Raw genomic sequence first — 21,481 nt, 5'->3', positions numbered from 1 at the left:
GAACATTTACTATGTGTCAGCCATTATGTTAAGCTGTTTACATACAAATTATGTTGTAACAACCCATGTCAAAGTTATGATGCTGATTTTGTAAATGAGGACATTGAGACTCAGAAAGTTAAAGTCAGTCCAAAGTCAGAGATTAAAAAAAAAAAATGGTGGTGGTGGTAAGATTTGAATCTGGCACTTTCTTTCTTCACGGTCTTGGCCACTACACTACACATCTTCTTTTAGATGTTCAAAAGGCTGTACAGGAGGAAAAGCTTTTCCTTTAACTTCTCAAATTTAGTAACTGGAGACCTGTGAATTAAACTGACAAAAGACAGATTAGCAAGAGGAAAAAACAGTTTATTTGCATGTGAAATGCACACTTGTGTGGGAGTACTCAGTGATGAATAACTCAAAGGGGTGGTTAGAATTGGGGGCTTATATACCATTTTAACAAAGGGTGATAAATTATGGAGAAGTGACTAGACAAGGAAAAGGGGGTTTGGGCTTCTGGGGGTGTGGGTAAGTTGTGGGAAGGTAACTAGGAAATGTATGGGGGAAACTACCGGTAGATAAGAGTTGTTTGTGCAGAATCATCTCAGCACCATTTCCATGATAACAGTCATTCTCCTCTTCCTGGTATGGGAGACGGGGCACCTTTGCAAATGGAAATTTCCTTTATAAATGGAAATTTCATTTACAAAAGGGCAATTTATGCCATGTTTTTAGGCAGACTGGGGGAGGGAAGAGAACTCTTCCTGTGTCTATTGTTTCTTAATTGCCTTCAGCTCAAAATAATTCTTATGCCAAAGTGGCATATTTGGGGTAGCATATTCTGATCCTCTTCAGGATTTGTGAATAACTGAACCCTATTTAAACTCTTTGTAATGCAAATAACCACTGCAATAATCTGTTTATAAAATGACAATTTTGTATATTCAGTTTACCTAAAGCAGTGATTTGCTCTTCAGAGGACATTTGGCAACATCTGGGGTCCTTTTTGATAGTCATGACTGAGAGCTGGGGTACTACTGGCATCTAGTGAGCTGAGGCCAGAACAGACCTCTACAACACAGAGAATAATCTGGCACAGAATATCAAAACTGCTGAAGTTAAGAAACCCTGACATACAATGAGGTAGTTGTAAACACTTAACAAAATTTAGCCTCTTATTTTTTCTTTCTAATGTTTTAAAGTCTCTGACTAAATGTAAATAAAGATAAAGATAAATAAAGAATAAAGATATGTATTGAAACAAACGTTGTTTACATTTTAAAGGCTTCTTCCCCTGCCACCTTTCAGTTTAAATTTAGTAATAGGATTTCAGAGGAAATTGCATATCAGTTGAATACTTTTTAAATACATATATTTCCAAGTTTTAAGTACCACTCTACTCAGTTGTTTACGGAAACATTAACTTAAAATTCTAATCCAATGCTTTTATATAATTTAAAAATATAATTCATGCTCTGTTCTTCATATATAAAAATGATGCCAAAGGCCACTGATAGTAAATGTTCTTTAAACTGATTTACTGGCAGTAGCGATGGGTCTGCACTCAGTCATCAGTTCTTACAAGTCATCATCCTAGGAGCCATTTGGAAAGCAGTCCGCTGGGTACAGGTATCTGGTATATGACTACAGAACACTTGTTCTTTGTGGGAAACTAAGTGATCTGTGTTTGATTCAAATCTGTGCTATTGGTCTTGACAACATTATGTTTTATTAAGTTCCAAGAACTTTCCTGGCCTTCACAGTTTCCCGGCCTTCATGGTTTGAAAGTCAAAATATAAATTCATATGACAAAATGGAAGTCATATTCATTTAATCATTTTTCTTTTCCCTAAAAAATAGTCCTTAAATGTTCTTCGGATTGGGAGCTGCACTTGAAGAGGTGACCAGTTACAGCATTCCTGTTCCCTATTCTTTCCCCCTTGAAACATCAGAGGCCTAGAATTTATTTGTTCTTGATGTTGTCTGTTTCTTGACAGACATTAAAATTAATACACAGTTTTTGAACACTCCTTCATAAAAGAATGTACAACTTCTCAGTTCAGCATAAATTTCTGTGTGTAGACCAGAGCACAGGAGTTGCTTTACCCCAACTGTTCCATCATGCTGTGAGAGATTAAGCATATTCACCGTTCGGTTTCCATCAGTGTTTTGATTAGACGTACAACGTTTCTCCTAATGAATTTCTGGGTTTCATCTGAATTATCTTTAAAAAAATTTAAGGAGATTTTTGTATATAAACACAGGAGACAAAGTATCACAGTCTTTCTGAATGTCTTTTTTTAAAATATGCTCATTATTCTTACTTATTCAGTAGTCCTCATCATGAAAACTACACAAGATAATTTTGGCCAAATGACCATTATGACCATTGGGTCACTGCACCGTTTCACCTTAAGACAAGGATGGTGCAATCTTGGTCATCTATACCAGGGGAACGCAGAGAACATTCAGCGTTAAATATGACACCTGTAATTAGGAAGACCTATGGTTTATACCATAGCAATTTTAAGGATGAGGTAATTTTGGGAGTGATGAAAAGCAGCAATTGTTTCCAACGCAGTTTATTTATGCTGCGGTACAAACTTTGACAACCAGTATGCTCTGTAAAATAAATGCCTGCTATCTGTTGTCCTAACGGGTTAATGTGGCTTGTTATTAAGGGTCTAAAATTTGAAATAGTGTCCAAATTTCTCTTACACTTCTTATTCTAGCTGCACAGTCCCTTTCATCACCTCCCTGGGATCCAAGTGGCTTGGAACAAATGAAGAAAGTCTGTGAACAGCGAGAGACCTAAGGAATCATGTTTCACTAAGAAAAAACTAGAAGGGCTGCGATTAGATTAGGCAAGGTGGGGAAAGGGATATTGGCAGGTAGGTGGCTGGAAAGTTACAACTCAGGTTATTTTTTAACTGGCGTCCTACAAATGGCCGGCGTGTAGGTGTCTCAGTCGCTGACTTGTAAATGAACTTCAGGTTCTCTTTACTTGGGGAGACTTCTGAATCTGAGAACCTGGCGGCGGTTCAACGACCCCGTCCTCGGGGTCCCCAGGGGACATCTTCCGGAGAGTCCGACTGTCTGGGGCGAAGGCGCAGGGAAAGCAGGGAGTGAGGGGGCGAGGGACGCGGGCCCCGAAAGCCAACCCAACCCGGCCTCGCTCTCCTCCGGTGGAAACTTCCCCGGCCGCGAGCAGGGCAGGAGAGGGCGGCGGGGCGGCGGTTCCCCTCGCGGAGACAGAGAACTGCGCGCGCGAGGCTCGGGGCGCGCGGCGAGCGCGGCGGCCGCCGCCTCCTCCCCTCCCCGCCTCCGGTGGCGCTGCCTCCTCCCTCCGCCCGGCTCGGCCTCCCTTGCTCCCTCCTCTCGTGGCTGGCTCCAGCGGCGGCGTCGGCGGCGGGCGGGGAGGGCGTGCGCCGGTCGAGAGGTGTCGGCGGCGAGGGGAGGGAAGGGAAGTTTCAAGTGGAAGGTCGTCCGCCGGCCGGCGCGTCTTCTCGCTCTCCTCCGGCAGCATCATGGCGGAGCCGAGCGGCTCGCCCGTGCACGTCCAGCAGCCCCAGCAGGCGGCCCCGGTGACACCGGCGGCGGCGGCCCCGGCGGCCGCGACAGCAGCGCCGGCTCCGGTGGCGCCCGTGGCCCCAGCCCCGGCGGCGCAGGCGGTCGGCTGGCCCATCTGCAGGGACGCGTACGAGCTGCAGGAGGTTATCGGTCAGTGCGGCGGGCGCGGCGGGGCCGGCTCAGGCCGGGCGCTGAGGCCGGGCGGGAGGCGCGAGCGGGGCGGGAGGGGACGCGGGATGCTGGGCTTGCCTCCATGCACGCCCGGGAGGCAGAGCGGTCGGCTTCTGGGCCTACCGGCTTCAACAGCTTTTTTTTTTTTTTTTTTTTTTAATTTATTTGTTCGTTCCGTGAGCGCTGGTGCTGCAGGAGGCGGCGCGGCGGATGTGACTCGCACTGCAGACGAGCCGCATGCTGCAAACTTTTATCTCCCCGATCGCCGGGGCGGCGGAACTGGGGACCCGGCAATGCCGCCGCATCTTCTTCCTCCCGCGCGCCGGGCCCGCAGCCTGTGGTCGGTGGCCACGCGAGCAGGCAGCCGCGGCCGGGGTGGGGTTGCGGGGGCGCCGCCCTCGGCTTCCAGCGCCCCCGCGCCGCGCCTTGGGGGGCCGCGTCCTAGGGGACTCAGCGGGCGCAGCCGCGCCTGTGCTCTCCAAGCTCCGCGCCTCGGTCTCCCGTCAGCAGCCTCTCGGCGTGGGTAACCGGGCTACGTAGGAGTTGCGGAGGCCCAGGTTCTTTCCCGAGGCCGGGGAGGATGCTGGCCTCCCTCCCTGACAGCCGCTGCTCCACGCCCGCTTCGCAGCCCGGCGTTCCCGGGTACCCGCCTCTCGGTAGCGGGGCGCGCCGCCTGCCGCCCAGCCCGGTCGCCCGTGGAAAGCAGGCACCGTGGCCTCCTGCCCTGCGCCGGGCCGATGCTTCCCTCTGGTCCAAGGCCGAGCTGCAAGAGTGAAAGCCGAGGCTGTCGGTGATCTCCTCCCTGCCTTTCAGTGCCTTCTAGTCGGCCCACAAATACCACCTTATCTTACATTTTAAAAAACTTGGCAAAGTCGAATGGCAAGAAGTCGGCATTACCTTTCCCTGGGCCAAGCACGTGAAGGACCAGGAGAGTTGTGTTGACCCTTATTGGATCATCTCGTCTGAGAGGCTTGTTAAACCCAGTTAGGGAACCCACCAGGTAAAGTGGGCCCTCAGCTTTCTAACCTTACTGGCGCTGGGATGGGATGCTGCCTTCCCGTATCTTGATATTTAAGTACGGTGATGAAAAAGGAATTCAGGATATTTCTCTTAAACCATTTTTTTTTTCTTTTCATTAAGAAGAATGCTGCACTCCTCCCTTAAAAAAAATTAAAACAGATGCTAAGAATTTCATTAGGTGTTTAAACGAGCCTGTATCATCTGCTGCTGTGTGAATGAAACAGCCTAGACTGAAATAAATACTGAAGGGCAGAACCCTAACCTAGGATATAAAAGCTCCAAATAACCTAAAGTAGGCATCTCTACATAAAATTCTTTGAAAACCAAGAACTTTCATAACTTTTGGCCAAAGACTCTGAAAGGATGAGTCTTCCTGTCACTGAGTGGATTAAATATTTTCAAGGGCTTCTCAAAGCCTAGAGTATTTCGTGAAAACTCCTTTAACCTGGTAGCTAAGCCCTTTCATCTTCCCAGTTTTAAGGTCTACTCTCAACTGGCTGTCCCCCTCCCATATTCTGATTGCACTGACTGTACCCTGAATAGTCAGCTGTCTTAGGACCCATCTGGCCTTCCATTCCTTGCTGCCTTTCACAGGGTCTTTTCTAAGTGCCCATCTTTGTAGTGAATCTCAGCTTCCAAGGCCAGTGTGAATGTTCCTGAGAAACCTTCTGCTTCTCCCAAGGCAAAGTATGGTGGCTCCTTCTGCCCCTCTTTTTATATCTCACAGCATGTAACTCCATACTTTTTATTTGGTCAACAAAATCTAAAAGCCTACTGTGTCCCAAGCATCGTGCTAGGTGCTAGCAGTATAGAAATTAATAAAAATTGTCCCAGCTTTCAAGGACTTCCCAAGTAAACGACTCTGTAAGATGTGATGAGTGAGCACTGGTAGAGCACAAAGGAGGGATTGACTGCTAGGAGAAATAAGGAAACAGGGTATTCCACAGAAGACATCTGAGCTGAATTTTGAAGTCTGAGTAAGTTTGTAAGGTGCCTGATTATTTCCATTGCTGCCTTTCCTAGCTAGGAGTTCCTAGCTGTGAACTCTTCCAGGGTCTTATTTATCCCTCTTGTCTCCAGCACATAGGGATGGTGCATAAAAGTTGAATGATGGTATCTGCCACATAGTTTCCATAGGGTCAGGACCAGCACTTACTTATAATCAATTTATATGCTTATTTTATTAATTATTAGGATCAGTATGCAAGCTTTGCTTTTTGAAAACAATGATTTGAGTTGATCAGTTTTGTCAACTGAAATGAATAAAATCTTAGTTTAATTAAAGTGACGGGATTGATTGCAGGGCTTCTTTCCGCTTGCAGTAGCAGCATTGTTAATTATGGTTGGTCAATTTAATTAAAAAGAAGAAATTTACCTGAGGAATTTTCAAGCAGAAACACCTGCTTATTACTTCTACATTGATTTTTTGCACATTCACACTGCGGAAAGGGCTTTTCTACATTTAAAATTTATCTCGTATTTTTCCAACTGAAAGAGATGGCCTGTGTGGGGCCCGTGTTGTTGAAGTCGAATTGCTGGAATAGGGTTTTCCAGGGTCTTAATGTTTATAGGGAATTACAAACCCATTCCCATTTAGCGTTTAATGCTAGTTAAGTAATGAAGAGTCAACTTGCGGTTAAGCACTTCTGCTTAAACATTACACGCAGAAGTTAGTAGTTCAAACATTGGACCAGTTTCGACATGAGTGCGGGTGGACAGCCTTGGCCTCTCCCGGCCACAAGGCAGGTGTCATACGATAGGGCTGCGGCAGTGTGAACCGTGACCAGCAGGAGGCTCAGATGTGCCTGAGAAGAAGGCCAAGAGAGGCAAGGTGTTCTAGCTTTGCAGCGTGGCACCCAGCACTTTTTCTTCTTCGTTTCCTCCTGGCAGAGGTTGGGGTCTCAAGATTAGAAGAGAAGAGGCTTACTAAAGTCCAAACAAAGCAGGTTCAGTTGTTCGACTTCTGTTTTAGAAAAATAAACACAGGATTTTGCAAGTCTAAAAATAAAGTTTTCTCTTTGTTATATTGTTCTTGTGTGGTGAAAGATCAGTGGAGAGTTTGTAATGGTAATCTGGTTCAACAGTTTGTGTGCGACCTGGAAATGATGTAAAATCTATTGGAGGGAGCTTTATACTTAGAGAGGGGTTAACTGTGTTGTGAAATGATTAAATTCCTTCTTTTAGCCATCAATATTAGTAGGTTTCAAATATTTCTGTCTCCTATAGAAATAACTGCTCATGGGAGGTGTTCTAGCTTGTTTAATACTCTTCAGCCTCATCAATCTTTGTTCCTCACCTGCCCCCCCATCTCACTCTCAGATTCGTTCTTTAGAAGTATATGGGGCACCCAAAGATATGCTAGTTGAAAAATTAGTTTATTTGTTGGTGGTATTAATATTATCACTTTGATTTGCTAAACAAAGAACAAAAAGTGAATCATGTAAATGTTGACTTGGGCTTCCTTAATCGATTGAACAACCTCAAGGACCTTTCCTGTCAAAGAGTTGTATTCAGTGCAGTATCAGTTTCCTTATTTGAATCGGATAATTCTAGCAGGGTCTGTTATCTTTGTTGGTTTTCCTCTGAGAAACACTAAAGAGACTCACGCCTCAGAGCATGTTTGATTTTCTTAGACATTTTTTGCGGGATGAGTCTTTCTGTAGTTTTGCACCTTATTTCTCAGTGTTGCTTCACTTTTATCCTGGGCAGTCATTTAGAGTGATCCAAAAGTACCACCTACCGCATTTCTGGTTCTAGTCAACAAAAAGAATTTGGTTCCTAGACTCCTAACTGTAGTTTGACAGAGGGGTTCTCGAGTACTATGTTTATTGCTCTCCCGGGAGCTTTGTTTAACCATTCCGGTGCATCTCCCCCAGGCGCAAGTAATAGGCAACTCTCCAGGTCTTCAAGGAGCAGCAGCCCAGAGCATTCCTGCTCTGCTCTGTGCTCGCAGAGGTTCTGTGGAGCTCTTGTGGTTTAGGGATTAGAACTGGTTTTATAGATGTTCTAGAGGGATCTTGAGGACAGTGGAACTACACTGCATCACAGTCTTTTGCACAGGACCTCAGAGGCCTGGAGCACTGAGTGTGTATTTTAATCTCGCAGACCTTTAAACCGGGCTGCTTTGCTGTTGCTGTCAGTTGTTAACTTGCCTTTTATTTATTTATTTATTTGGCTGCGCTGGGTCTTAGTTGCAGCACGCGGGATCTTTAGTTGGGGCATGCGGGCTCCTTAGTTGTGGCATGTGGGCTCTTAGTTGGGGCATGCATGCGGGATCTAGTTCCCTGACCAGGGATAGAACCTGGGCCCCCGGCATTGGGAGCGCTGAGTATTAACCACTGGACCACCAGGGAAGTCGCACGTTGGCTTTTTTTTTTTTTTTTTTAGAAGAAAACAGAGTCCTGAGATGCTTAGCTTCACGCAGGTGTTTTGATTTTCATATCGTTTCTCTTTTTTTTTTTTTTTGGTAAAGAGAAAAATGTATATAGAACTGCTCTTTTCGTTTATTTTCATTATTGTGGTAAAATATACGAATATAGGTAACATAAGGCTTACCATTTTAACCATTTTCTAAGTGTACAGTTCGGTGGTGTTAATTACATTCACAACAGAAATGCTTTTAAATGTGCTGTTCAAACTGGCATGTGGGAAAAATCTCTGGGTTAAGAGAAACTCATGTTAGAATTTCTATAGTACTTTATGCATTTGATTTGTGACAGATAAAATTATAAATTTCCCCCTGTCTCTTGTAAGTCTGTTGTATCCCCCATTTTTGATGGTGTTGGAGAGTAACTTGAAACGTGGCAGGCTCTGGAGTCAGATGGCCTGGCAATGGCAGTCGCTGGCCTCGCGACCTTGAGCCAGTTACTTGGAGGTGTCTGGACTCGGTTTTCCTCATTTTCAACCTGGAGATGATAACGATAGGGTTGCAGAGAAAGGGAGACTGTGGAGCCCTTAGAACAGTGCCTGGCACAGGGCGAGCTCTCCGGGGGTCTGAGCCTGCGCTGCCGTGCGCTGCGCCGGCTGATCAGATCCGAGTTACCGGCAGAGAATACTGCCCTGCCTCTGGCCGGACTGTGGTGCGTCCCGAAGAGTTTCTCTGCTCGGTTTGCATCAGGGAGCTTGCAGGAGGGGGAGTTGGCCCGCGAGCCCCCGCCTTCCAGTGGGCGGTGCCTTCCAGTGGGCGGCTGGCGGGGCAGCCTGAGGCCCCTGCGGGGAGGAAGCTGCAGAGACCTGTGGAACAGGACGGCTCAGGGCCTCGGGTGCCAGATGGCCCTCTGACAAGTGGTGAGAGCATCCTGCGGGAAGGTTGCTGGAGGTACGGCCCGTCGCGAAAGGGCTCTGTGAGCAACCTGCTCCGACTGCACTTTTCTCCCACCTCTGCATCCGCCCTGCGGAGGCTGCCGCGCTGGCAGGAAATGCTGCTGACTAAAAGAAATGGTCACTGTGTGCCCCAGCGGGTCAGGGGACGGGGCATTTGTCTGCAGATCAGGTCGTCACTGTTGCTCTCCTGTCTCCTTCCTTGCCTCTCTGCTCTTCCCTCTACTTACAAATATTCTCGTCTCCCTCTAATCATTCACAGCAAAAGAGAACAAAACACCGGCACTCTCACTACTCCTTCTTCCTCTAGCTCCTGCCTTATCTCTTTCCTTCCCTTCCCAGTGGAGAACCTCCCATCCACTTCTCAGCTCACTGCAATCTGGCATCTGCCCTCTTGCTAAGAAGCCAAAATTGGAATGTCCACAGTCACCGTGACCTTCTGTGGCTGCGGCCAGTGGACACTGCAGGCTTTCCCTCTCTTCCCCTCTCTGCAGGAGTTGGCACCATCTGCCATTTCTCCTGCTCCTTCCCTGCGTGTCCCTGCTCCAGGATCCACTTCTCTATGGGTCTGAGGCTTCAACCACTGCCTAAAATGCCCAGGGCCTCTCTGGTCTTTGGACTGGTATGAGGGCTACCTTTTAAACGTCTTTGTTTAGATACTTCACAGAACTTCACACTCACAGTGAAACTCACTGCCTCGCCACCTTTGCTTCATCCTAATCCTGCTCCTTCAACATTCTCCATCTTACACAAGACCCTCGAGTGTGAAGCAGAAACATGCTGCTCATCCTGCACTTCTCCGTCTTCCTCTCTCTCCCACATCTGATTGGTCCTCAGTCCTAAATACTCTGCGTGCTGGATCCCTTCTTTGATCTGTCTCTCACGCTTCCTCTTGGCCATTTCCAGTTCAGTTTGGGCTCTTATCAGTTCTTACTTGGATGACTGTTCCTGACCAGGTTCCTTGTCTGCAGCCTTGCTTCCAGCTCTAGAATGCATTGCTACCAAAGTGATACTGCTGTACCCAAATTTTTATCAGTTACCCCCAGGCTTAAACACTTTTAGTGGCTCTTCCATCATCCTTAAGATGAACTCTGAGCAGGTGTTTAAGGCCTTTGGGAATTGTCTCTTGCCTCCCATTCAGTGTGTTCCCCCCCTGCCCCACACCCTTTGTCATTTCTATTCTCAGGACAGACTCGCAGCCAGTGGGAACCTTTTGCAGTTGCTGAAATGCTTCATGCTTTCTCAGCCCCTGCTAGGCAAGTTTTCCCTCTGCTTGGAACACCCTTCCACACCCCTTCCGTTCCATTTTCATATATTTAACAGAGAGCTCTGTCTCTCCTTTTAAGCGTTACCTTTATTGAAGTATAATATGCACATGGAAGAGTATACATGTCATAAATGTATAGCTTGATGCATGTTCATAAACGGAACCCACCCTGATCCGGGCTCCCTTTTAAGACCCGGAATAAATGATTTCGCAGAAACAGTCTCTGCCCCTGAACCGCCTTCCCCTCTGCCCTTCTCTTGGCTCTTTCACCCCTGGTGGTCCTCATACCCTGTGCAGATTGTGTGCCTCCTTGCCCATCCCGCCACTCCTCCTTGAGGACAGGCCTTTGGCCTCCATAGCCCACACCTCCTAGTAAAGATTTAATGAGTGTTTTCTGGCTGAAAGTCTGAATTTTAGGGATAAATCCCCTCCCACCCCCTGTGGAAGAGGAACATTGCCTCGCTTCTGAATATTTGCCTCCTTGGATCCTGAAGATTTAATCTTGCCTGTGGTTAATGATGATGCTTATTCAGTTGCGTTTGGGCCAATCAGCTTAAAGGGCTCTGTAGAAATTAGCTCATTAATCCACCCAGATCAAGAGTAAGCACTTTGAGTACTTGCACCTGCCTGTGCTAGGCAGGCAGGCAGGCAGAGGCCTGGCTTTCCTGAGGTCATTGTTCTGCGAGGTGGCCTCTCCAGATTAAAGGACCCGGAGCTCCCTGCCACAGTCTCTGCGCCCTTTTACTCAGGCATTGCAGAGCAGGGTGGGGAAGTCCTAGCACGCCTCTCCTCTTCTCTAGAGCTTTCCTTTCTTGAGTGTACCCATGAGCTCTCGCTGTTTGTGTAGTTATATATAACCCACCCTTGAAGATCTGTGGGCCTTCTTGCTGTGTAGAAATCAGGACTGTTGAAGAAGATCAGGGATACAGGTGAAACACAGCAGCAGAATATCAGGACAGGTGGTTTTCCAAGGTTGTTACCATGGCAGGAATTGTATTCTTATAAATGACAAGGGACTGGGGGGTGATAGGATTGGTGTGGTACATGCTAAGACCATAGAACTGGATCTTTTAAAGTCAAAACCAGTCTAATAGGTGTTGTAATTCCTCTGTGGTATATTTTTGGGAAAGGTTTTTTCCCCATTAAAAAAAACATTCTCCATGTAATCAAGTGAGGTTTTACATTTTCCTCCAGGACAGTTTTGCTTAAATTATCCCCAAACAACCCCAAGATGGCTGAAGTGATTCAAGTGCTTCAGGTGTTTCTTTTTCCAAATCCGCTGTTCATTGGTTCAATTTTTGCTGCTAAAGAAGAATTCAGTATATTAATTAAAAAGGCATTTTAGATTTGGCTTAACTGGAAAGCAGAGGAGAAAGAGCAGTCCTTTAGAGAATGGATTGGCAGTGCTTTAGTTCAAAAATTATTTAGATAAACACTTTGGGAATCTGATGTGAGTAAATGCTGATGTATTTCAAGCTTCCTCCCATTTGCCAAACAAATATTTGGGAATAAACTCTCACTTAAAGCTTTAAAAAACTTCTTGGACATTGAGGAATTAGATGAATTGACCTTTTAAACTAATTGTATATTTTGATATATGGGAAAACATCATTTTAAGATAGAACTTAAAACATCATTTTAAAATAGTTTTATTTTCAAACTTCTTCCTAGTAAGTGGCATTTAGTATATCTCAGAGGCCTAGTCCTGGGTGTTCATTCAATTCTTCGCTCAGGTGAAAATACACATTCTGGTGACATTTATGGGGTTCAAGTTTCCAACGTTTAGTCACTGATGTACCAGAAGAACTAGTATGGTAAGTAGAGACTGATGCCTTTCTATCATGTGAATGATAGATCTTCATTGGGGGAGTATTTTAGAAGCCAGTGACCTGTGACAATTCTGAAACTTCTCACAATCACTCTATTGATGGTTGAGGTCTTAGAAGAATTTGTGATCTTGTTTTGAACGGTAACATCAGTTTGTACCAGGGTTTTTAATAAGGGGCATTCCTACTGGTTTCTTTCCTGCTCTGTTTTGTTTGGGGATTGAAAAGTATTCATTTTATGGATTGGTTCCTATTGGCGTGTCTTGTGTTGTTGACATTTTACTTTGAATTATTTGGTCTGTCCTTCCTTCTTCCCTCCCTTCCTTTCCTCTCTTCCTTCCTTTGAAATTGGCAATGTCACCAGCCCCTTTCTTAATTATGAGATGACTCAAGAAAGCAGGGGAAGAGTGCCCAGGGGTAGGAATGATAGGTCAATGCTGGCTTTTTAAGGTCAGCTCCTAAGTGAGGAATAGCGTAGGAATATAGGGGGATAATGAAATTTAATTTTGGAGGAAACCGAAGAGAAAGTCCATTCTTGTTCCTTTGTTTCTACAACTGAAGATTCTAACAACCTAACTTAATTTGCCTGTGGTCCAGAAGTCCTTAGAATCTTAGGCCAATGCTTCCTACCCGGTTCAGTGTTTTTTTTTCCCTTATATTTTGGCTGCGTTGGGTCTTCGTTGCTGTGCGGCTTTCTCCAGTTGCGGTGACCGGGGGCCATTCTTTGTTGCGGGGCGCCGGCTTCTCGATGTGGTGTGTGGGCTTCTCATTGCCGTGGCTTGTCTTTGTTGTGGAACATGGGCTCTAGGCATGCGAGCTTCAGTAGTTGTGGTGCGTGGGCTCAGTAGTTGTGGCTCGCAGGCCCTAGAGTGCAGGCTCAGTAGTTGTGGCGCACGGGCTTAGTTGCTCCGCGGCATGTGGGATCTTCCTGGACCAGGGCTCAAATCCGTGTACCCTGCATTGGCAGGTGGAGTCTTAACCACTGCGCCACCAGGGAAGTCCCCAGTTCAGTGTTTTCTTCTACTTACATCATGTTGATTCCTCATTGGTGGGAAGGAGGAAGTTAGAAATGTCATCGACTCAGTGAATTTTATAGCTACCATTTTAATGAAGTAAATATATATCTTATCTGGGAACATACTTACCATATAGATATTATAGTAAAAATCTTTCTTTAGAGGGGTTGAAATGATCTTTATATATCTTTCTTGATGAGAGCATGTTTATTTAACACATAAACCAGGTGATATATAAACATAAAATAGTTTCATTTCAACCATCATCTTTTGCCTGGCTGTTAGAATAGACTATCAATGTATATTTTAAAAATTAATTTATTTATTTTTGGCTGCGTTGGGTCTTTGTTGCTGCGCGCGGGCTTTTCTCTAGTTGCGGTGAGCAAGGGCTACTCTTTGTTGCAGTGCGTGGGCTTCTCATTGCGGTGGCTTCTCTTGTTGCGGAGCACGGGCTCTAGGCACGCAGGCTCAGTAGTTATGGCTCGTGGGCTCAGTAGTTGTGGCTCGTGGGCTCTAGAGCGCAGGCTCAGTAGTTGTGGCGCACGGGCTTAGTTGCTCTGCGGCATGTGGGATCTTCCTGGACCAGGGCTCGAACCGTGTCCCCCGCATTGGCAGGCGGATTCTCAACCACTGCGCCACTAGGGAAGCCCTAGACTCTATTTTTAATCCTTAGTTGGAACCTGTCAGTGAGGTGGAAGTGTGTGTGTGTGTGTGTGTGTGTGTGTGTGTGTGTGTGTGTGTGTGTGTGAGATGGCAAATAAAATGTTGAGGAGCAGCAGATAGATGTACTTCAGGGCTGATCATTAGCTGGAGCAGAGCTTCTGCACTAGAGCCAGGTCCCCGCTGCCAGGCTGATAACTTTATAGCAGTCAGAGCAGCAACGGCATTCCTAGCAGTGTCTAGTTCTGAGCTGTCCGGTATGGTAGCCACTAGCCACATGTGGCTAGTTCAGTTTGAATTAATTAAAATTAAATAAATTTTGGGGTGGCAAGGAATGAAGAGGCAGAGCACAGAGGATGTTTAGGGCAGTGGAACTGCTCTGTGTGATACCATAATGATGGATACGTGTCATACATTTGTCCAAACCCACAGAATGTACAACACAGGGTGAGCCCTAACGTAAACGGTGGGCTTTGAATGCTAAGGATGTGTCAGGGTAAGTTCATCAGTTGTAGCAAATGTACCACTCTTTTGGGGGATGTTGGTAATGCTGGAGGCTGTGCATGTGTGGGAGCAGGGGGTACATGGGAAGTCTCTGCCTTCCTCTCAATTTTGCTGTGACTCTAAAACTGCTTTAAAAAAATAAAGTCTTTAAAAATGAAATAAAATACAGTTCCTCAGTGAACTGGCCACATTTTCAAGTGCTCAGTAGCCAACTGTGACTAGTGTAGCTGAGGAACTGTATTTTATTTATTTAATTTTAGGTCTGTAACCTGCACTACCCAGTAAAGTACCTTATTGGAGAGTGCGGATATTTCCATCACCACAAAAAGTTTTACTGGACAGTGCTGGATGGTAATTCCTCAGAAATGTTCAAAAACTGACTAAATATTATCATGATGGCTGTAAATATCCTGAGGCTACCTCCTGATAACAGGCTAAGGCATTGCCACTGACTTAGAAGTACAAAAGGAGACAAACGATGCTAACCTGATTTAAAAAAAAAAAATTGTTTTCACTCTGTGCTCTATTAGAAAGCTAATTCATTCATATTTTCAGAAGAACAGTTATTCTTATTTGTGTATGGTGAAACAGATACCCCTGTTGAGGTAGGAAGATAGTTTCGAAGTATGAGTTTTTATCTTACCCACTTAACTCATTCTAGGATATTCTTGTGATTACTGTAAACACAGAATCCTCCCAAATGAAATCCAGTACTTTCAGAAGTATCAAAATGTTACATTTCCTTAAGAAATCACTTCAGAGTCTTGGGGCTGGATGTGGTAGACAGAATCACTTCAGTTTTTATCTTCTTTTATGTAATGAAGTAAGAAAGAACTGACTAAATAGTTTTTTTGGTGAAATTACAAAGACATTGTGAAATTAACTCCACTTAGAAAAAAATGATACCTGTGTCAGTTTTAGTCACTTAAATGGTGGGTTTGAATCATGGTCCCTTCTTTTCCCTTGATTTTAAAACATTTCGGTAATTGAGTAATTAAAGGATTTAATAGTTTAGTCTAAGTTATATAACACAAAGCAAATAAAACGTTCAGTATTGAAGTCAGTACCTTAACAGAAATTCAAACTCAGTCATCACTGTTTGGTTAGGACACCTGCTTTGTTAGGAGAGGGAATTCATGACCTAGGGGTGGGTGAAAACAAATATCTGTGTAGGGAGATTAACTGGGTTTAATTTTGGGCAATTCAGAAACAGTTTGTACTTTCTCACGTTTAGTCTCCCTAGGGTGACTGGGGCCGTCACAGAGAATGTTTTACTATGTAATCCTTTTTTATTTTTCCTTGTAGATGCCCTTTCAAGTTTCTGGAGTCCTAAATCCAGTGCCTGACCTTCAACAAGGGCCGTTGCAGAAACATTTTTAATATGGCAGTTGGGTGGCTGAAATAGGACTAGGGGAAGTGTCTCTGTGTATTTTCAAATTAATGATCATTAGGACAAATTTAAGAATAGTGATATTTTTGGCATAAGTCTAGATCAGGGCTAGATTGTATATCTTTACTGAAATAAATTCTCATTGGTTTATAAAAAGTGACAGTCTCTAGGGTGAAGAGACAATGAGCCTCTTAGTTCATCTATAGCCATCTTCCTGATTGTTTCCATAGAAGCAGCAAGACTGTTTGAAGGCTATAATTTCACGTCCTACTCTTCAGAACCCATTAGAAATAGGCAACATAGGCAGCTTTGTAGCTTATATATTTGCTTAAATAGTCTTAAAGACAAAGAGGGTAACTTCCGTGCGGTCACTGGGATAGGTAAACGTTGCAGTCAGGGCACTTGTTTGGCTTTTGCTTATAGGTTATGGTCCATTTAGCCTCCTGTATTAAGAGTGACATTTTTGGGAGTTCCATGGTGGCCTAGTGGTTAAGGATTCCGGGCTTTCACTGCCGTGGCCTGGGTTCAATCCCTGGTTGGGGAAGATCCCACAAGCCGTGTGGCATGGCCAAAAAAGAAGAGTGACATTGTTCTCAGCTATATGTAGTTGTTTAAAAATGAAATATTCTCTTGGAGCTCCTTGGAAGAAAGGTAGTGACAAAAATGTGAAAAGGTGATATTATGAGGTCTGACCAACTTTAAAATTAATCATATCAGGACTGATATGCACAAGAAGTATTGTTTCCTTCAAGGGGACATAGTGGGAGGGGGTCCACTTATACTTTATAGCCACATTTTATTTTAAATTAAAAAATTACCCATTTCTATCAGCCCTCTTGTGAAGAAACGAGACCGATTTTCTAATGTGACATTAATTTGCTCTTAAGGTGTTTCCCAAGCTGTTTTTATCAGTTGTAGCTTGATCGGAATCGTTGTTTAAGCCTTACAAAAGGACTCTAGTCTGAACAGTGCTGTTAGTTGTTTAAAGTCAGTTTTGTTTACTGTTATTTTTAATAGATTCTGCATCACTGCTTCATAGAAGTAATGAGATTATCCGGTACTGGGGTTTGCAATTACAACGAGCAATTTGTCTAGAGGCAGGGATAGCAATAGCAAAAGCTGAGGGGCTGAGAGGATGTGTAATAGAGGGGTTGGGTGTGAGATTCCAAAACCAGATCTGTGAAGCCAGAGACAAGATGGGATCATCGGAAGGCAAAGACTAGCATGAGGCAACAAAAGACCTCGGATCTGAGCAGGAGTGAATAAGATGGAGAGTCAGGACTCAGGGGCATTTCCAAGTTTTGCAGGGGTTCAGCAAGGGGCCAAGGCAAGTAGGGACAATGTAACTTTTCCCAGAAAGTTTCAGTGGCAGCATCTTGCTGAGGTGGGCCCCTCATTTGAAGCTTTGCCTTCAAGGGAGGGTGTCTCTGATGAACAGAAAGGCTCAGTTCTGATGGTCTCTGCGTCAGCTATGTATAGCTGTGTAACAAACCACCCCAAAACTTAATGGCTTAAAATAATGACCTTTTTATTTGCTTATAGTTCTATGGGTTGGCAATTTGGGCTTCACTGGGCAGTTCTGCTGGTCTCGCCTAGGGACAGTCTGTGACCAGCTAGGCTGGGGCTATCTATTTTAAGGTGGTCTCGTCGTGTATGTGGTGGTTGGTGCCGGCTGTTGGCTGGCCCTCTCTTTCCCCTGATTCCTCATTCTCAAGGAAGTGCGCCCGTACTTCATCCCTTGGCTGCAGCTGTGTTCCAGGGTAGCTGGAGTGGAGCTGCAAGGACTCTTGAGGCCTGGGCTTGGTGGTGACAAAGCGTCACTGTGCCTCTTTCAGTTGGTCAGAGCACATCATAGGGTAGCTCAGACTCAGGCGGGAGGGAGATCGATTTTCCTGCTTGCTGGGAGGAACGGTAAAATCACATGGTGAAGGGACATGTGTACAGAGACGGGAGGAAATCTTATTACCATCTTTGCAAACTCTCTACCACACAGCTTTATGTAGCTCAAGGGTGATGTGTACACAATGTTTGTCATTCATTTAACATTCATTTCTAACTTGTGGTAGAGGAGCTAATTACCTGACTGCCTTACCCCTGGTTGTTATAGTGTGGTTGATTACAGGTTTCATAAACTAATTTTTTGTGTGAACCATCCATCAGCATGATTTTGGCTAGAAAAGTGGCTTTAGAAATGTATAACTTTCTAAGAAATCTAAACATGTCTTTTCTAATGTAACATTTGAAGGGCAGAGGGGTGTGTGTGTGTGTGTGTGTGTGTGTGTGTGTGTGTGTGTAATGCTGATCCTTTTTTAGCCTTGAGGTGTTCTATTCCAGACTGACCTTCTTAAAACTCAAGAGCACCACATTAAAAGTATAGATTGTTTGCATGCATATGTAATTATTTCTCCTGCCTCAAAGAAGTCAGTGAAGTAAGTCTATCACAGCTCTAAAAATGACAGGTTTTCTATGCATCACTCAGTTTAAAGGTAGATTGTTGCTTAGACAATTATGAAAGTTTCTTTACTTTGAAGTCAATCCAGCAATATTGTACTGCCCGTTTTATAGTCAGTTTTCAAAAAAGAATTGCCAGCCTATTAGGATAAAAATATTAGAAACCCATTAATAGTTATTGACAGAAGTTGCCCATCAGATACTAATGGCAGAAATTATAGAAGGACGGGAGGTGTGCAAGTATACCATTTTTTAAATTGCAATGTCTTTCTGGTAAACGCCCTTACAAAATATTATATGCTTTTAGATGTGGAAAGAGGGCTGGGTGTTATCTTTATACATATACAGATTTAAATGCTGAGTGGCTTGCTGTTTATTCCAAAGAGGAGACAGATCTGTACATGGATAAAATATGTGAAACTGGTTGGCTCACACTGCTTTCTCACATTAAGGAAGAAAGGCTGAGAAAAGGATGTTACATAGACCTCTGAGTTATAAAAAAACCTCCAATCTAATTTATTTTAAAGTTCCAAAATATCATTCAAGTAATCATAGATGGTCATTATAGAAAGTTTGGATAATACAGATGGATAAAAAGGGGGGAAAAATCACCAGTTACCACCTGGCCCAGGACTAGATGCTATTTGAATTTTGCTGGAGGAGTGTAAGTTTAAATGGGATAGGACTGCAGAAAAAAAGCATAAATTGATATTTTGGGAAATTAATACTTTTCAGCATTCCCAGTACTTTCACATTTAATTTGTTTGGAGCAAGAAAAATAAACTAGTCTTAGATTAATACTTGCTTGGCAAAAGTGATTTGTTTTTTGAGAACTTGGTACATACTGAGAGTCAAGCACACTTTATGATTACTGGACAGAGAACTTATGTGTATTTTTTCTCACACTTAAGTGTTCTCGGAATACATTTACAATCTAATCTTAATGTCTGTGTTACAGTTTATTTCTTAGAAGTATCTGTTACGCTTTGCCTTTTGTCCTCTATGTGTTATGGATCACCGTATTTGGTACTTGGCTGATGGGAAGTGAAAACATCTTAACAGAAAGTTCTGGGATAGAAGTAAATTAAGAGTGAGTAACTTTCCCATTGTTTGTGGGTGTGTTTGAGCACAGTAATGACTTTTAGATTTCACAATGACCTTTCATATCAAACCTCGAGCTGGCAGCGAGAATTTTCTAGATTGGTAAGATATCTTTTTGTAGAACTAGCTTTTAGATTTCAGGGACATGTGGGAGAAAGGAATCTCTAGGAATTTAATTTGACGATCTGAATGTTGAGTGTTTCGGTCTTTTAAGGCTGAATTTCATAGCATTTTGAACAAAAGGATGAAATACCTGTTGGCACGACTAGTCTTTATTTTATTAAAAAAGTTTTAAATTACAAAGATATAATAAATACTTTGGTGTCAAATAGGTGAAAATAACAACCCTCAAATTTTCATTCCCCAGCGATACACACCAAATTGACCATACAGGGTATCCTTCTAGATGTTTTTCTGTGTATAAATATACACATAGATTTTTTTCCAAATGTAAATATTGTACATGAAATGTGGTAACTATGCATCATATTCTACCACTTACAGATTTTACTTCTACAAGTAATATATATTACATGTATATTTTACTTCTGTGTATTTTTTATATGTATTTGTAGTAAAATATTATAAATATTCACAGCTTTCATTCTAAGTCATTTCTTATAGATCCACCTCATTTTAAAATATGCCAATTTATTTCTATTCCGGGTCCATTTCTATTCTGTGGATGTACCTTATTTAACCAGTCCTCTAGTGATTAACTTATTGGTTGTCTCCAGGTTTCCATACTTCTGTGGGATGGATACCCAGAAGTGGGATTGCAGGGACTAGTGGTATTACCATTTGTACTTTTGATAGACACTGTGAAAGTCTCCTGCACTTGTTATGTTAATTAATTGCCCTCTTAGTTGCTCCCATTTCTGGTCTTAAAGATAGATTGAGATGGCATCTTGCCTTATTCCCTACTTGACCCAGACCTACAATATCTAAGACTAGGAGGAGAAAATGGTGGTGGGTTGGAAAGAGAAAAATAATCACCCAAGTTTAAGAAATCAAAGTTGCATCACTTTATGAACTAAAAAAGTGAAATGTCGTGAAGTTTATTACTATGGACAAATGTATGGAAAGACTTTCTGAATTGGTGAAAGGTCTGGGTTATAGAATGTAACTAAATTGATTAATATACCCATTTGGTTAAAAGGACCCGGGACTCACTAAAATTACCCCCACGTCATAGGGCATTCTTTATAAAGGTAGATATGGGGATGGGGAGACAGGAATCTCATCCATCATCCCAGGTTTTGCAGCAGCCCAGGAAAAAACTGAGCCTCTAGGTCTTCGGGAATTGCAGTCAAATATGTTCTCGTGAACCCTGGGAGTGGACAGGACCTCAGCAGCAAGAATTTTTGGATCCTCACTTCCGGATCGTCTAACCTTGGTGTGACTTAGCCAGTCAGTGTGCGTCTGCTTTTGCTTGTGCCTACCTGTTCCTCTCTTCTGCTGAGTCAGGATTTTGGCTCATTCATAATCCTTATGACCCTTTCAGCTTCTCTTTTCCTCTTTCCCTTTTAGCCATAGCGTCGACTGCTAATTGCTGGCTATTTCTCAATCTTAATCCCAAAGATTGAGAATCTAGTTTTTACCAGAGTCCCTGCATAGGACACCTCCCAGCCAATGAACTGCTGCCTTAAGCTCAGGTGCCCTCCTCGGATAAGGATTTAACATCAGAAGCTCCCATCGGGGAAGGAAACTTGGATGTGGCAGGCACCACAAGTTAGTGTTTAATGTAACATTACTCTTAGATAAGTCACCTGTCTAGAGTGTAATCCCGAGTAATGCACTTTTTTAAAAATTAAAAAGTATATACTTATGATATGCTTTAAAAGCAGTTTATTCGTTGAAGTCAGTAAATACCTCCCTGGGAAGCAACCCCCCTTTTCCCATCTGGAATGTAAATTTGGAAAACTTGTGCCCTGTCACAGTTTTAAGTTGTCTTCAGTTCTGCAATACTGATGCCTGGATCATGAGATATGGTCTTGCCTTTTCTGCTGGACTTGAAAGTGCTACAGAATAGTTCATCCTGTTTATGTAATGATGGTGAAGTTCTGAAAAATATACCTAGAACCCGAAACTCCTGGAACAGCTTATTTTCCTATGTGAATATTTTTATCTCAACTGTATCTTTCCCGTGTACGCTGAGAAGGGTATCGGGTTCTTCCTTATTTCATTAGGTGTTTGGCGCTCC

The 21,481-nt window shown here is 43.7% G+C and overlaps 1 protein-coding gene across 1 annotated transcript in view; it reads left to right on the top strand.

Annotated features, from left to right (window-relative positions):
• The first annotated feature begins 3,383 nt into the window (after positions 1-3,383).
• STK39 (serine/threonine kinase 39) overlaps positions 3,384-21,481 on the top strand; it is a 301,651-nt gene continuing 283,553 nt past the window's right edge. The window contains 1 exon segment of the mRNA XM_036858821.1: positions 3,384-3,702. Coding sequence (XP_036714716.1) covers positions 3,510-3,702 — 193 coding nt within the window. The 5' untranslated portion in view covers positions 3,384-3,509.

The sequence above is a fragment of the Balaenoptera musculus genome, chromosome 7 (assembly GCF_009873245.2).
Source record: "Balaenoptera musculus isolate JJ_BM4_2016_0621 chromosome 7, mBalMus1.pri.v3, whole genome shotgun sequence".
Taxonomy (NCBI): Eukaryota; Metazoa; Chordata; class Mammalia; order Artiodactyla; family Balaenopteridae; genus Balaenoptera; species Balaenoptera musculus.
The sequence above is the reverse complement of the archived record's forward strand: the minus strand, read 5'-3'. Positions and strand labels throughout refer to the sequence as shown.